The sequence below is a fragment of the Trachinotus anak genome, unplaced genomic scaffold, assembly GCF_046630095.1.
Source record: "Trachinotus anak isolate AG129_WGS33_773 ecotype Australia unplaced genomic scaffold, CSIRO_AGI_Tana_v1 ptg000025l, whole genome shotgun sequence".
Classification (NCBI taxonomy): domain Eukaryota; kingdom Metazoa; phylum Chordata; class Actinopteri; order Carangiformes; family Carangidae; genus Trachinotus; species Trachinotus anak.
In genome coordinates this window covers 353,849-370,273 of record NW_027273876.1, presented here as the reverse complement: position 1 = coordinate 370,273, position 16,425 = coordinate 353,849, and the positions used below count along the sequence as shown (strand labels likewise).

Here is a 16,425-nt window from a genome sequence, read left to right as displayed (position 1 = left end):
GAGGAGATCCCAGAACATCCAGAACACACACCCACACCCACATACACACACACACACACACACACACACACTTGTGTCTTTCTGTGCAGTCTTCAGTCTACAGTTCTGTCTTCTGTCTATGGGGGGTATATGTGTCTTAAGCAGGAGCTCAGACCTCCCTAAACCCCCCATAATTCAAACTCTGTTTATTCCCCACTTCTCTTCAAAGAAGCCTCTCACCTGTCCAGCTGGACCAATGAGGCTTTCTCCTCACTCTACCTCACCTCAGTGCTGCACCCTCACCTGTCCACTGTGTTTCACTGCTGTGGATTCTGTGTTGTTTTTATTTTACATTTAAAACTGAGCAGCAGCGTCTCACAGCTCAGTGTCTCTGTCGCACAAACAGTGTCAGTGTGTTACATTACTGAGCAGTGTGAGGAGGGGGCAGCAGTCCATCTCCTTAAAAAGACAAACACGGCACGGTGGAGGAGGGAGGGAGGATGGAGGATGGAGGGAGGATGGAGGGAGGGAGGGAGGGAGGATGGAGTGAGGAGGTCAGTCTGAACCAAGCGAGGAAGAAGAAGAATGTTTTGTGTTTGTCTGACTGATATCTGTGTGTTTCAGTCAGTCACAGCTCAGTGCAGAAAAGCCCCTTGTATGGAAAAGAATTCTGGGAAATGTAGGATCCTGATGATAGTTGCTGAGATAATGATGACCTGATGGTGGCATTGGAGAGCAGGTGGCGATCAACCTGTCACTGTAGGTGATCACATGTTTACACTGAGTCGTGATGTCAGAGTCATTGCTACACCTAACCCTAACCCCAGCCACGGAGGGCGGGCCACAGGACACACCTCAGGGTCAGTCGTATCCTCCTGTGGTCTGAGTTGTGTCTGTAAACCTCCTGTGTCCATCTGTAGAGACACTGACGCTGCGAGACTGTAGGGAAACGTCTGAAATACAGCGTCAGTGAGTGTCAGTGAGCATCTGTGTTCCTCTGACGAAGCCCTGGCTGCAGATCAGCCGTCAGCTGAAGAGATTTCCTGGGTGATGGCTCAGGGGAAAAGTAAACTGGGAAGCAGTGGCTCCTTCCACTTTGCAGCTGTTTGATGCAGCTCTGGATGGAGTCTTCTCCAGGCGGGAGCTACTGAGACTCATGGGTATCGTAGTATTTGGAGCCGTCTGTGTGTTGTACCAAACTGGGGGAGGAATGTGTCGGGATGGAGATGAAGTCTCTCCACATGAAGACCATAACATTTCTCTGCAGTGTGGTGGAGGTAGACTCACACTCAGGTTCTCCTTAAAAGGAAACTTTACTACGAGGAAACAAAACTTCCTGCAACAGAGGCTCCGCCCACTCCTCCACTCCTCTGGAGTGTAACACTTCCTGGGAAACTCCAGGAAAAAAGAGATGACAGAGACAGTCGGAGCAGCCTGGATACGACAACAGACAGCAGCTCTGTCTGCGTCCTGACTCCTAAAAAGGAAGCTGGCGGTAAATAAGAGGAGACTTGGCATCGCACTCTGCCTCCGCCTCCTCCTCCTCCTCCTCATGTAAGGAGAGGAAACATGGTGGGTGTGGTCTGGCTGTGTGTCTGCAGAGTGTGTGACTCCTCATACACACTGTATACAGTAGTATTTGTCTGTGAGTGTGTGGTGTCCATTAGTATGTCCTTGTTTAGTTGTACAGTGTTCATCTCCTCTGCCCCTCCCCCGTTCTGTGTCCTTCATACCTTCACACCACACTAAATTATTCTCACTGCTCACGCTCTAATCTGTGCAGAGTTCACACATACACACACACACACACACACACACACACACACAGCTGTTTGTCCTGCACGTGTAAATCTGACTGAACATATCTCCACACTAATTAGAGTTAGTTTCTTACAATCACCCCACAAACCACACATTATTGACCATGCTCATGTCCAGGGGCCCAAGGGGCCCAAGGGGCCCGAGGGGCCAGATCCTGAAGTGACTGAGTTTCAATCAAACGACCATAAACAGCCTCCATGATGCCAGATGTGGTTGTTGCTGACCTTGGATAAATACAGTTATAATGGATGTGCTTGCTTCCTGTTGCTATGGTGATGGTGGCTATGCTAGGATAACACACCCTGTCTCTCTGTAGGTAACTGTGGTTAGTGACACTGGTACTGACGAGTGAAAATCAAAGACTACAATGTCTAACAACACCGGGGTTGTTAGTTCTGATGTCACTGTGACGTAGAACACCTGACGCTGACGCTGACGTTCAGTAACATTGTTTCAGAGGTGTTTCATGAGTCCTGAAGTTTAAAACTAAGTTCATCAGTTTATCATGAAGCTGCTGTAGAGACAGGTTGGAGGACCAGGTGAAGAGCTGGCTGAAGGTTCCTCTGAGAACATGAGAACATGTTCTGAAGAACTTTATTCACTTCACAGCATTTTGTCCTTTTTGTTACTGTCAGCAACAAAAAGGAAACTGACTCCACCTGCTTCAGAGCACACAAACACACACACACACACACACACACACACACATTCCTGAGCTGGTTGTGCCGACTCACTGTGTGTTGATGTTAGCTGACCAATCAGAAACAGTTTTAGACCGTCCCTTTAAGAAGTCCAGCTGTTTTCCCATTTTCGGTCAAAGTCCAGGCAGAGTGTGTGTGTGTGTGTGTGTGTGTGTGTGTGTGTGTGTGTGTGGTTCAGTGTCTGGCAGCAGGAGACCAAGGCTGTAGGTAAAAGACACAGGTGAGAGGGGGGTGTGGGTGGGTGGGGTTGAGGCGTTGGGGGTTTGATCAGAGGCAGGTAAGAGACAGGTGTGAGTCTGACAGATTTCATAAATACAGTTCATTCAGTTTGCGTGATCTCATCGACTCTACTGAGCTACACTGTAAAAAATCTGAACCGTTACTTTAGTGAAAGTCTGATCAAAGTTATATTTGTATATGATGTCATCAGTTTTACTGCTGCAGCTGATTTAACTGATCAGACAACAACTTGTGATTATTTTCATCATTATTATTATTATTATATAATTATATAATATATACATTATTATTATTAACCTGTTTAAGGTTTAAGAGATTTATTTGCCATTTATACACACACAGGTACATAGGAATTTTTTGTGCAGAGTCCCTCAAGTCAGCAGTAGAGATAAAAAATAAAAGTCAGAGAAGAAGATAAAGTCATAAAGTGCAATAAAATACCTGCTATAGATGATAAAAAGACACTGTAGAAATTCCATTTAGATACAAGATTGTTGAGTTTGTTTTAATTAAGTGTAATTAAGTGTCCTTACCTCCTCCTCTCCCTCCTCCCCTCCTGCGTAAGGCTGCAGCTCCTCCTGTTGGTTGGATGCTGTCAGTGCAGTGTGGTGCAGTGACACACAGCGACCTGCAGGTGGTGCTGTCTGCTGCTGGTTAACACCTCCGGTCAGATCAGAGCACAGACTGACCTCAGACTGCCTCACCTGCCTCACCTGAGTCCATGTTTTATTTTGTAAACCTCAGACTGGTGGATTCACTTGATGTGAACATTTTAAACTGAAAATCTCTGGTTTGTGTTGTTGATGTCAGACAAACAGCTTTACACTAATGTTGTGTTATTAATGGTATAATGTGTTCAAACAGCACCATTGGATAGTCTTTTTCTTGTCTTTATCTGACAGCTGCAGTTATCATCATCATCATCATCATCATCATCATCACTATCATCATCTGACCAGTGAAATGTGATGCTGGAATTTTTTTGTGGAGTTTCCCAGTAAACATCCTGCAGCCTGCTGAGTCTCCACAGGAAATCACACACACACACACACACACACACACACACACACACATACACACACGCTTGTTGCTTCACTGGCAGAGCCTCATTTCCTCAGTTCAAACAATGTCCTTCACTTCAACATGTTGTCATTATCTGAAAGTGGCCCCTCACACAGACACAGACTGTCACCTGGTGTTTTCTCAGTGACAGTACTAATACCATATTAGTACTGTCAAACTGTACTGTGGTAATATTACCAAAGTATTAGTATCAATGTGTGCAGTAAATGCAGTACTAATGATAAACATACTCTTTATGAAGAATGGCTAAATTCAGAATTACATATAATATTAAATTAGAATTAATGATGCATTAATGTGTTCATCACTTTAGTGTTGGTGGAGCTAATCTAAGTAATCTATAAACAGCCTGTTAGCTTAGCATACAGTCATACATCATAATTTATTTGCTGAGTAGATTTAATTATTAATATTCTGTATGTGTAAAGTTCAGGTACCTCAGAGATACAGAGTACTTCAGTAAATGGAGTAAATGTACTTAGTTATTTTCCAGAGTTCAGCTACTGATGTACAATTACCGTATTTTCCGCACTATAGGGCGCACTGGATTATAAGGCGCACTGTCAATGAATGGTCTATTTTCAAACTTTTTTCATATATAAAGTGCACCGGACTATAAGGCGCATTAAGCGAAACAAAACTGTCAGATAAGTCAGTCAAACTTTATTAAACGCGTTCACAATAACTTTCGACCTTGTTCAGTTGTAACACGTAAAAAAGCACAGTCTGATACCACTAAATCAAACGTTAGCGTATTCACAATAACTCCTTATAGGTCCTTATACACACACACTGTAATATTATGGTGAAGCACAGTATGTATTACTCCGCGACGCTCCTGACTACGGTAGCCGTGATGCTGCAAGCGGTGCGGCTTTGTAGTTTACCAAAGTCGTACTAAAACATTTTGACAGAGCGCCGTGAGCGCCGTGAACCACACAAAATCACTTCGAGGTCAGTAAACACAACCAGAATTAAAGGCTTTTAAGTGCGCCTTATAGTCCGGAAAATACGGTATTATAAAAGTCTGGTCTTTGGTCTCTCTCTGGTCTCTGGTCTCTGGTTCTGGTCTCTGGTCTCTCTCTGGTCTCTGGTCTCTGGTCTCTCTCTGGTCTCTGGTCTCTGGTTCTGGTCTTTGGTCTCTCTCTGGTCTCTGGTCTCTGGTCTCTGGTCTCTGGTCTCTGGTTCTGGTCTCTGGTCTCTCTCTGGTCTCTGGTCTCTGGTCTCTGGTCTCTGGTCTCTGGTTCTGGTCTCTGGTCTCTGGTCTCTGGTCTCTCTCTGGTCTCTGGTCTCTGGTTCTGGTCTTTGGTCTCTCTCTGGTCTCTGGTCTCTGGTCTCTGGTCTCTCTCTGGTCTCTGGTCTCTGGTCTCTGGTCTCTGGTCTCTCTCTGGTCTCTGGTTCTGGTCTCTGTCTGGTCTCTGGTCTCCGGTCTCTCTCTGGTCTCTGGTCTCTGGTGTCTTGTCTCTGGTCTCTCTGGTCTCTGGTCTCTGGTTCTGGTCTCTCTCTGGTCTCTGGTCTCCGGTCTCTCTCTGGTCTCTGGTCTCTGGTGTCTTGTCTCTGGTCTCTGGTCTCTGGTTCTGGTCTCTGTCTGGTCTCTGTCTGGTCTCTGGTCTCTCTGGTCTCTGTCTGGTCTCTGTCTGGTCTCTGGTCTCTCTGGTCTCTCTCTGGTCTCTGGTCTCTGGTGTCTTGTCTCTGGTCTCTCTGGTCTCTGGTCTCTGGTCTCTGGTTCTGGTCTCTGTCTGGTCTCTGTCTGGTCTCTGGTCTCTCTGGTCTCTCTTGTCTCTGGTCTCTCTGGTCTCTGGTCTCTGGTTCTGGTCTCTGTCTGGTCTCTGGTCTCTCTGGTCTCTCTTGTCTCTGGTCTCTCTGGTCTCTGGTCTCTGGTTCTGGTCTCTGTCTGGTCTCTGGTCTCTCTGGTCTCTCTTGTCTCTGCTCTCTGGTCTCTGGTCTCTGGTTCTGGTCTCTGTCTGGTCTCTGTCTGGTCTCTGGTCTCTCTGGTCTCTGTCTGGTCTCTGTCTGGTCTCTGGTCTCTCTGGTCTCTCTCTGGTCTCTGGTCTCTGGTGTCTTGTCTCTGGTCTCTCTGGTCTCTGGTCTCTGGTCTCTGGTTCTGGTCTCTGTCTGGTCTCTGTCTGGTCTCTGGTCTCTCTGGTCTCTCTTGTCTCTGGTCTCTCTGGTCTCTGGTCTCTGGTTCTGGTCTCTGTCTGGTCTCTGGTCTCTCTGGTCTCTCTTGTCTCTGGTCTCTCTGGTCTCTGGTCTCTGGTTCTGGTCTCTGTCTGGTCTCTGGTCTCTCTGGTCTCTCTTGTCTCTGCTCTCTGGTCTCTGGTCTCTGGTCTCTGGTTCTGGTCTCTGTCTGGTCTCTGTCTGGTCTCTGGTCTCTCTGGTCTCTGTCTGGTCTCTGTCTGGTCTCTGGTCTCTCTGGTCTCTCTCTGGTCTCTGGTCTCTGGTGTCTTGTCTCTGGTCTCTCTGGTCTCTGGTCTCTGGTCTCTGGTTCTGGTCTCTGTCTGGTCTCTGTCTGGTCTCTGGTCTCTCTGGTCTCTCTTGTCTCTGGTCTCTCTGGTCTCTGGTCTCTGGTTCTGGTCTCTGTCTGGTCTCTGGTCTCTCTGGTCTCTCTTGTCTCTGGTCTCTCTGGTCTCTGGTCTCTGGTTCTGGTCTCTGTCTGGTCTCTGGTCTCTCTGGTCTCTCTTGTCTCTGCTCTCTGGTCTCTGGTCTCTGGTCTCTGGTTCTGGTCTCTGTCTGGTCTCTGTCTGGTCTCTGGTCTCTCTGGTCTCTGTCTGGTCTCTGTCTGGTCTCTGGTCTCTCTGGTCTCTCTCTGGTCTCTGGTCTCTGGTGTCTTGTCTCTGGTCTCTCTGGTCTCTGTCTGGTCTCTGTCTGGTCTCTGGTCTCTCTGGTCTCTCTGGTCTCTCTTGTCTCTGGTCTCTCTTGTCTCTGGTCTCTCTGGTCTCTGGTCTCTGGTTCTGGTCTCTGTCTGGTCTCTGGTCTCTCTGGTCTCTCTTGTCTCTGGTCTCTCTGGTCTCTGGTCTCTGGTTCTGGTCTCTGTCTGGTCTCTGGTCTCTCTGGTCTCTCTTGTCTCTGCTCTCTGGTCTCTGGTTTTGGTCTCTGGTTCTGGTCTCTGTCTGGTCTCTGTCTGGTCTCTGGTCTCTCTGGTCTCTGTCTGGTCTCTGTCTGGTCTCTGGTCTCTCTGGTCTCTCTCTGGTCTCTGGTCTCTGGTGTCTTGTCTCTGGTCTCTCTGGTCTCTGTCTGGTCTCTGTCTGGTCTCTGGTCTCTCTGGTCTCTCTGGTCTCTCTTGTCTCTGGTCTCTCTTGTCTCTGGTCTCTCTGGTCTCTGGTCTCTGGTTCTGGTCTCTGTCTGGTCTCTGGTCTCTCTGGTCTCTCTTGTCTCTGGTCTCTCTGGTCTCTGGTCTCTGGTTCTGGTCTCTGTCTGGTCTCTGGTCTCTCTGGTCTCTCTTGTCTCTGCTCTCTGGTCTCTGGTTTTGGTCTCTGGTTCTGGTCTCTGTCTGGTCTCTGTCTGGTCTCTGGTCTCTCTGGTCTCTGTCTGGTCTCTGTCTGGTCTCTGGTCTCTCTGGTCTCTCTCTGGTCTCTGGTCTCTGGTGTCTTGTCTCTGGTCTCTCTGGTCTCTGTCTGGTCTCTGTCTGGTCTCTGGTCTCTCTGGTCTCTCTGGTCTCTCTTGTCTCTGGTCTCTCTTGTCTCTGGTCTCTCTGGTCTCTGGTCTCTGGTTCTGGTCTCTGTCTGGTCTCTGGTCTCTCTGGTCTCTCTTGTCTCTGGTCTCTCTGGTCTCTGGTCTCTGGTTCTGGTCTCTGTCTGGTCTCTGGTCTCTCTGGTCTCTCTTGTCTCTGCTCTCTGGTCTCTGGTTTTGGTCTCTTTTGAAGAAGGAACCACAACCCACCACAGGAGGAGTCAGTGTTGTTGCTTCCTCCTCGTCCTCACCTGCCTCGACATGTGTCGCTGTCAGTTCAGGTATTTGAGGAGGGGCCTGACCTGCGGCGCAGAGAACGAGCTGCTGCAGGTTCAGAGTCGGTGCAGCTGGGGGGCAGGTCCGTGCAGGTTCAGGTGAGAGGATGAGACGTGATGAAGACGACCAGTTTGAGAAAGGGATGTGTGAGTGTGACCGTTGGGTCAGGGTTTGCCGTTGGAAATTAACTGACATTTAATAAAAGTTCAGTTTGAGCTCAGGCTGAGATCCAACCACCACAGCTCTGGGTCTTCAAGATGAAGACTGTGGATCAGGTTCACACTGTGACTATTAAAACCTAGTAAGAGACCTTGAGTCGAGATGATTTTGTCTCTTATGATAAATAATTATAAATGAGTCTCTACAACACCGTACAGGTGTTGGATTGATGGACTGATCAGGACTTGGATCAGGACCAGGACCAGGTCTCTCTGAGCCTCTGTGATGTGTATTAGCTGGAATAAAACAGTGAGAGCTGAGTGTGTGTGGTTTCTGGGATGAAGGCCGTGAAGCTGGTTTCTCAACAGTGTGGTGCGTGACGATGATGAGAAGCTGCTCAGAGTCAACATCATGTTGTAAACGTCACTTTACACAGTAATTATTGTGTCATTGTGTGATGTGTGAGGCCACTGTACATTATAAGATTTACATCTTCAGTGGGAACCAATGGGCTTTATTACCAAGACGACTATTTATCAACAGAACCACAATGTAAAATCCACTGAACTCCAACACAGAATGATTCACATTTGATCATTTCAAACTTCATGAACAGTTAATTCTTAAATTAAGTAAATCAATACCAGTTAGTTTGGTTCCAAGTTGTGTCAGGTGTTTGGATCCTGGACCTGGTCCCTGTAAGTCTAGTTTAAAAAATGCAGCTCCATGTTTGTGAAGTGGTAATGATCCACTCAGCAGTGATTCTGATAGAAAAATACGAAACAGATAAAAATGTGAGATGTAAAAGTGTTTTTCTTCTTTACTTTAAGTAAAAAAATGAATTTGGGTTCAAGTTAATCTATTTGCATCAGTATTAAAATAAACTGCACTGGAAAATGTTTCACTGGTAAGAAAATAAAACTTCAATAAAACAACGTTCAGACTCACTCCTCTACATTATTACATGATAAACAGACCTCTCATGTCACATGTTTTCACAGATTTTTCAGTATAATTACAGACAAAAATAGTCAATAAGTCTGTTGTACTGTGGACTCGCTCCTGGAAAAGTGTTTGATTTGGTTTCTTCCACTTCCTGTCCCTGCTGTTTTTATGTGATATAATCTCAGTTTTCCTTATGCGTGAGGAGGTGGATTTCATCTGACAGTTTTTCTAAATTGAGTTCCTCCGTCCTCTTGGGCTATTTCTGCCGCAGACACTCAGCATGTGGTGACCTTTAACATCATCAGTCTGCAGCCTGATGTCTTTCCTTCCTCATAATCTTGTTATTAACCCACTTTCCTTTTTCTGGGGAATTCCTCCTCATTGTTTTATTGAGTGAAACTTTGATTTCAATCCACTGAAATCCTGCCAGAGGTCCCGTGTGTTATGGATCACTCTTGCTCAATCCATAATGAGTCATTTGAAGTCAGAGCAATGGCTGCTGGTTAAAAAATACTTTCCCACTGACTCACTTCACAGTTTACAACTCTATAATATCTTTGATCACAATCACTTATGGCCTGTGATCAAGTTTGGAAATGTCAATAGACCAGAAAGTCCCAAAGAATGACTCAGATTTCTGATGAAATAGAGTCATGTTGCTGCTCTTTTACTGCTGCATCTGAACCTGTGACTCTTCTGTCAGCACTTAAACACTTCATACAGTCCCCCTGTTTCTATATGTGGTAACTTTCCTGGTGGACATGTCCACATCCACTGCACGAACATGTATGAGTAATGATTTTCCTGAACATTATTCTTGTTTTTACATCTGTTCATGCAGGGAATAACCCACCAAACTAAGGAAAGTAAGAACACTGATTTCAGTGCTGTATTGATATACATTTTTTTGCTTTGCTTTGTAAGATTCTACAGTAACAAAAGTAATTGACTGAATTGATTTAGAATATTAAAAGAGAATATTTTTGGGTTTTTATCCAAAAAAACCCCAAAACAATATGAAGCCATGCAAGAGGCATAATATTCTAAGAAAAAAACTCAAATATACTCTGAGATTATAAAGTCATCTCATTTCTGGTATTTACCCTCTGTATGAATAACATATTCACAGCGTATATATATATATATATATATATATATCACCTTTAAACTGTGGCTTTACATGTGATCCACTCTTACCTTATAGTACAGTATTTATTATATCCCTAAATGACAGTGTGAACATATTTCCCATACTCCCCTCATATGATAACTGGCTGGTGGTGCAAATAAATTAGACAAAGATACTCTGATAAAGAATGATCACGTATTAGAAGCTGCAGCAACGGGATGAAAATGGAACAGCCCCTGTCTCCTAACAGAAACTACACAGCAACCCCTGAGTGTCCAGTGATGCCATTGAGCATCAGCCATCAATACAACACTCCCATTCAAGTCGACTGAACAACACAGTATCTAACCATACTATCACCTTTTTGACTTATTATACAATGGCATTTTTATTACTTAGTATAATATGACTTTTTTTGTGACTAAGTATATAATTACAATTTTATGACTTTCTATACTATGAACTTTTTCATGACTTAATATACCGTGACATTTTTTATGATTTACTATACCATGACATTTTTATGACATTTTTTATAACTTACTATACTGTGACATTTTTATGACTTAATGTACTATGAAATTTTTATGACTTACTATAACATGACATTTGTTATGACTCACTAAACTACTATTCATGACTTAGTATACTATAAAAAAAATCTTTTATGACCTACTATACTATGACATTTTTCATGACTTAGTATGACATCTTTATGACTCAGTATACTGTGGATCATATATGTATGTGTGTGTGTTTCTGCAATACATGGATACATACGTATATAGATACAAAGATACATACATAGATAAATAGATCAATACAAACATACATACTGTAGATATGATAGATACATTCAAATAAGCAAATATATACGATACTTACTTAGATACACATACATATACAAAAATATATATAGCTACATAAATAGATGCATACATATATACATACATACATACATAGGAAAGATGTCAGAAGAACTGATACTTTGGTACAATACTTTTTTTTTTTTTTTTTTTTTTTTTTACAGTTTTTCCGCAGTACTGAAAATACCAATGATTCTGTAGGCACTGGAGATGCAATTCTTCCAGGACTGATGAGGGATGTATATTAATACTATAAGTGTAACCGCAAAAAAAGAAGAACACCAGCATAGAAAATAATTACAAAAGCATCTGGCATGACTGTGGCAAGTGTGGGTGCAGCAACAAGTCCACCACAACTAGGGAAAAAAACACACCAAAGATTGGTGTATGGAGATATTTCACACTTGATGCAGATCATCAGGGACAAGTTATAGTCAATCAAAGTTTGCATAGTGACAGTAGTAATAAGCCACAAAGCAACTCAAATTAAAAGTTGAAACACGTCAAACTTATCTAAGCACCACAAAGACAGGTGTCCAGGTCTGCACACAGAATTCAGAATCAGAATCAGAAATACTTTATAAATATTATAAATAAATATTTTGTTACGTTGCAGTGCTCCGTTTCACAATTACAGAATATATTAAAAATGATAATAATAATGTACCCCCCCATCTTCAAAATATATAGAATAAAAAAAATTTGAAAAATGAATATTACCCTATCAATAATAGACACTATATTCATTCATTTGAATGGGAAAGTGGTCTCAGACATTTGTATGTATATATATATATATATATACATATATATACATATATATGTAAAAACATACAAGTATACATAAATACATAGATACAGAGATCCAGACATACAGTCTGTAGATACATAGATGGATGCATACAGTATCTATCAGTGGTTTTGAGTCTGACTGTGTGGATCCCCCCTCAGACAAACTGCAATTTTTTTGTTAGCCTTTTATTGTTCGTTTTGTCAAATTGGGAAAATGAAACAAAAAAATTAAAAGGTGCCAAAAATACATGAAAATACAATAAAACCTGGTGAAATTATAGGAATAATTTAAAATAAGATTGAATTGATTGAAAGAAACTTAGATTTAGATTCAGTAAACTTGCAAATACACGAGTTAAAATTAAGATTAAAAAGCTGAGTGTGAAGATGATTCTTAAAGGAATGAACGGAAGTTTAATGTCTGGTGTTTATGTTGAGGTTGTACTTGGTTAGTAAGAACATACTGCCTCCACACTTCTTTATCTGTTGTTTCATTTAATGTTTAGTTTGATGAGGATATTCAGCTCAGTGTGGATGTGTTGAACCATTCACAGCCTTATAAACTAGTGACAACATGTTAACATCTAACCCTAACAGGAGTAGATGTGATGTTTTTTATTTTGTGACACTCTGGCAGCTGCACTTTGTACAAGTCTCCTGTTGCAAATACTTGGCCTGTAAAGAACAGGAGTTCATTAGCAGGAGTTCATACTGATTATCTGATCTGGGTGTGTTTCAACAGATTTGCAGCATGAGATCATGTTTTTCCACTGATAAAACCTAATGCCATTATCCCGTCAGAGCCTGTATCAGCAGCACTGTTGTTTCCTCAATGTAACAACCACATGACTTTCTGTAAATGGTGGCTGCTGGCTGTCATGCTGCGTTATTATGAAGGAATGTGTGGCGGGAATCCAAATGGCAACAAAATCCCTGTAAACCATTAAACAGGCTCTTTGTGTGTGTGTGTGTGTGTGCGTGTGTGTGTGTGTGTGTGTGTGTGTGTGTGTGTGTGTGTGTGTGTGTGTGTGGGTGTGTGTGTGTGGGTGGGTAGGAATCTCTCTGATGGTTTCTAGGAAATTCATCCAGATGTTTACTGTTAGAGCCAGTGGTCCCATCAGTGGTACCACTGATGAATACTATGAATACTACAAACATCACAGCTACTACAGACATACAAATTCATTCATTCATTTTAATCTTCTTGATAAATAAACCTCAGTATCCATCAGTTTGTTGCTGTAAACTATACAGTTCCTGAATCTATAGAGTAACTCAGAACTACAGATATTAAATAAATATTGTGGGTTAAAGCTCAGACCTCAGAGCTGCTGCTCCTTCATGTCACCAGGAGCCAGGTGAGGCGATTCAGGAGGAGGAGACCCTGGGTAGACCAATGAGAAGTTCAGATTGTTCTTCATTAACTTGTGATTGGCTGAACTGATCTTATCACAGGACAAAATCTATAAATAATTCAAAACATATTTCACACTCATAAATGACTGCTCTGCTGGAGACCTGAGAACAATGACTGTGTGTGTGTTATCAGCTTGAGTCACAACCAACTCATTGTGTTAGTGGAGGCCATATTTATGATATTAAACAAGGAAACTCTTTGGAGTGACCTGGGTCACTAAGTTTGAGTGAACTCTTCAGCTGATACTGATCTCTGATGTCATGAGAACTTCAGCGCTGCGCTGAGGTCCTCCTTAAAAAAACTGATCAAATCTTTTTCTCAGTGTGTGATTTTCCACAGACATGTTCAGTCAGAGACGTTTGTTCAAGGATCAATTATCACAAGTGTTGTGCAGTAGTCACAAACACAGATGAAAGGCCATTATCTCATATGTTTCTGTGGGGGAGGGGTGTTTGGCACCATGTGCTGCCCAAATTTACATTAGTTTGATTTGTGTTAATTGGCTCCATAAATAAAAGTGACTGGTTATATGTGTGTATACGTGGTGTCGTCTGTGTCTGTGTGTGTGTAAAGCAGAAGGAGAACACAGATATGTGAACAACAGGAGGTCTCTGTTTATCAGGACCAGAGGAATGAACACATCAAATATTTCAGTTTAAAGAAGTGTCTAAAGGCACAGAGCACCAGCCCTGGACAGGAACATGGGACCGTTTGATCGTTAATGTGTCAGATCATCATCAGTCACTGTTGTTTGTGTCCAGCTACAGTCTGAGCTGCTGTCGTCGTCATTAGTTAGTGGCTGATGGAACAGATAAAGAAGAGGGAATGATGCTGTTGTCATGGCAGTGTCTGTGACACAGGTAGTGACAGGTGTAACGCTGACAGCGTGCAGGTTGTGTGTGTGTGTGTGTGTGTGTGTGCAGTGACCTGATGAGTGTTCCCTGAGCTCCTGTGGATGTTGGTACCACATCTGTCACATCTGGTAGCTTCAAATCTTATCTGGTTCAACGATGCTGTGTAAAGATTCACAGTTACAGCAGCTGTAACCACAGCAACAGCTTCACCCAACACAGCTGAAGAACAGGAAACACATGCATCATGTCTGCAGGTTTCTGTTAGAGCTCAAACTTCAAACTTAAAGTGACATTAAAAGATGAGCTGGAACAAAATGAAGAAGTGGATAAAGTTTATTCCGAGGTCACAGAAACACATTTCACATTGAGTCATCATCACATTCACCTGCTGAGGATCCTTCATCACAAAATCATCCTTCCTGCTCCTCATCCTCTGAGCCTGCTCCACTCTCACTCTTCATTCTCCTCACTTCCTCTCATCCACCTTAAATAAATCAGTCACCTGATCACCTGACTCTCACCTGTCTTTATATGACACGAGCTTACCAACAATATTTAATCAATATTTAAATAAGAAGCTTTTAGCAGGTTTGTTCAATATGAACATTTCTTCTGTTAAAGATTATCTTTAACCTTCATATCACTTAGCTGCACGTGAATATATTTCAAAGAACATGACATTAATGCTCATAAATACACTGTAAGAAAATGTAACCTAAAATCCGGTTTTCAGCTGCAGAGCAGTGACATCACTTCCTCTGTTTCATCAGCCTCTTGTTTTAAAAAATTTAAGATTTTAGGACAAAAAAAAACAAAAAACTGTGTGAACAGACAGAGTCCAGGTTCAAAAAGTGAAATGTTAATAAATAAATAGATGAATGAATGAATGTTCATATAGAGAGTAAATATGCAGAGTGTCCAGCACTTTCTTCTTACATCTCTGTGGTTTAACGAAGAGACCAAACCGGTCACTTCAGAAACTTTTCAGTCCAGGGTCTCCATCAGGACTTCAGGCTTCTGTACACAGCGTCCCAGCCAGCCTGTCCCAGTGGGTGAAGTAGGGGGCGTAGTTGCACTTAGACTTCAGGTGGTGAAGGTCGTGGTGGCGGGCCCCGCCGTACAGCCCCAGCGGCACCAGGCGGTGGGTGGCCCAGGGCAGGTCGTAGCCACAGTGGTCCTCCACCGACAGCCAGATGTTCAGCATGAAGAAGGCCAGCTCGGTGAGCGGGTGGCAACCCAGCAGGAGGGGGTTGGCGGCGGCGAAGAAGCCCAGGCTGAGAGTCTCCCAGGCTCCGGAGTACTCAGCGGTGAGGGCGGAGGTGGAGGTGAAGGTGTGGTGCACCTGGAGGAGCAGAAGAAGAAGAAACATCAGGGAGGAGGAACAACACAACTCCACTGTGTCTGAATGAAAAACATGAAAAAGGTCAATCATCGGATCAATCAATGTATTTTGATGATTTATTGAATCGCATTTTTATTGGTTCTTGTTTCATTGTTGATCTGTTTTAATAGTTGTCTCAAACATTTTGTTTTACCAAGAATCTAAAACCTAAAGAGGCTCAGCTGAATAGGTCACAGGTGGCATTTTTACCTGAGACAGTACTTGAAAAAAAAACAATCAATTGACCATCAATTTGAGCTCTAGATACAGAGTTTCTGACAGGTCTGTACAGTCTGTTCATCTGAGGAGGTGAATTGAAAAGTTAAGACAACAGGTACGAACCTTGTGGAAGTTGCGGTACAGCCAGGGAACTCTGTGGTGCAGCAGGTGCCAGATGAAGCTCTGGAAGTCGAAGAGCAGCAGGCAGACCAGCACCTGAGCCAGCAGCCGGGGGAGGGACGGGGCCTCCTCGGGCAGGAGGACTGGCCTCAGGTACCAGTGCATCATGGTCAGTGGGAAGATGAAGACCACGTGGTTGTAGAGCGTCAGAGCCAGGCAGCTCCGCACTGAGGCCCAGCTGACGGAGCTCAGAGGCTGCAGCTTGTACCTGCACACCAGGGCCCACCTGGAAGACAGCAGGTCCAGCAGCAGGAAGGGCAGGCAGAAGGACAGGTAGACGGAGAAGGAGAAGAGGACAGGGAAGACAGGGGAGCGCAGGAGGGAGGAGTATCCCAGGAGGAAGGTCCAGAGAGGCTGTAGCAGCATCCTTCCATCAGGTTAATACACCGTGTTCCTTTATTCTCCGAGTCTGAGCTCAACGGCAGAGGTTCATCATCGCAGCTGCTGCTTTATCAGCTCACCAACCCATGTGATAAAGTCATAATCCCACCCCCATGCCCTTATAAGGGCATGGGGGTGGGACTCTTCCTGGCAGCACTGCCCTGGAGCCAGTGGACGACACTCTGGAGGATTCACTCCTGACAGACACACAGGCATGGTTCCTGTCCTTGGACACAAAGACATCACAAAGTTCAGTCCCACATAAACTTTATTGGGCAGATACAGGTCAGTGGTGTGTGTGTGTGTGAGTACACTTGTACTTGCTACATAGTA

At 43.8% G+C, this 16,425-nt stretch overlaps 1 protein-coding gene across 1 annotated transcript; it reads right to left on the bottom strand.

Annotated features, from left to right (window-relative positions):
- Window positions 1-14,246: 14,246 nt before the first annotated feature.
- On the bottom strand, window positions 14,247-16,164 carry ch25h (cholesterol 25-hydroxylase). Its single transcript, XM_071463135.1, has 2 exons — window positions 15,655-16,164; window positions 14,247-15,273 (listed from the first exon to the last, which is right to left on the bottom strand). The coding sequence occupies exons 1-2, from the start codon at window positions 16,075-16,077 to the stop codon at window positions 14,941-14,943; spliced, it is 756 nt and encodes a 251-aa protein (XP_071319236.1). The 5' UTR covers window positions 16,078-16,164; the 3' UTR covers window positions 14,247-14,940.
- Window positions 16,165-16,425: the final 261 nt, after the last annotated feature.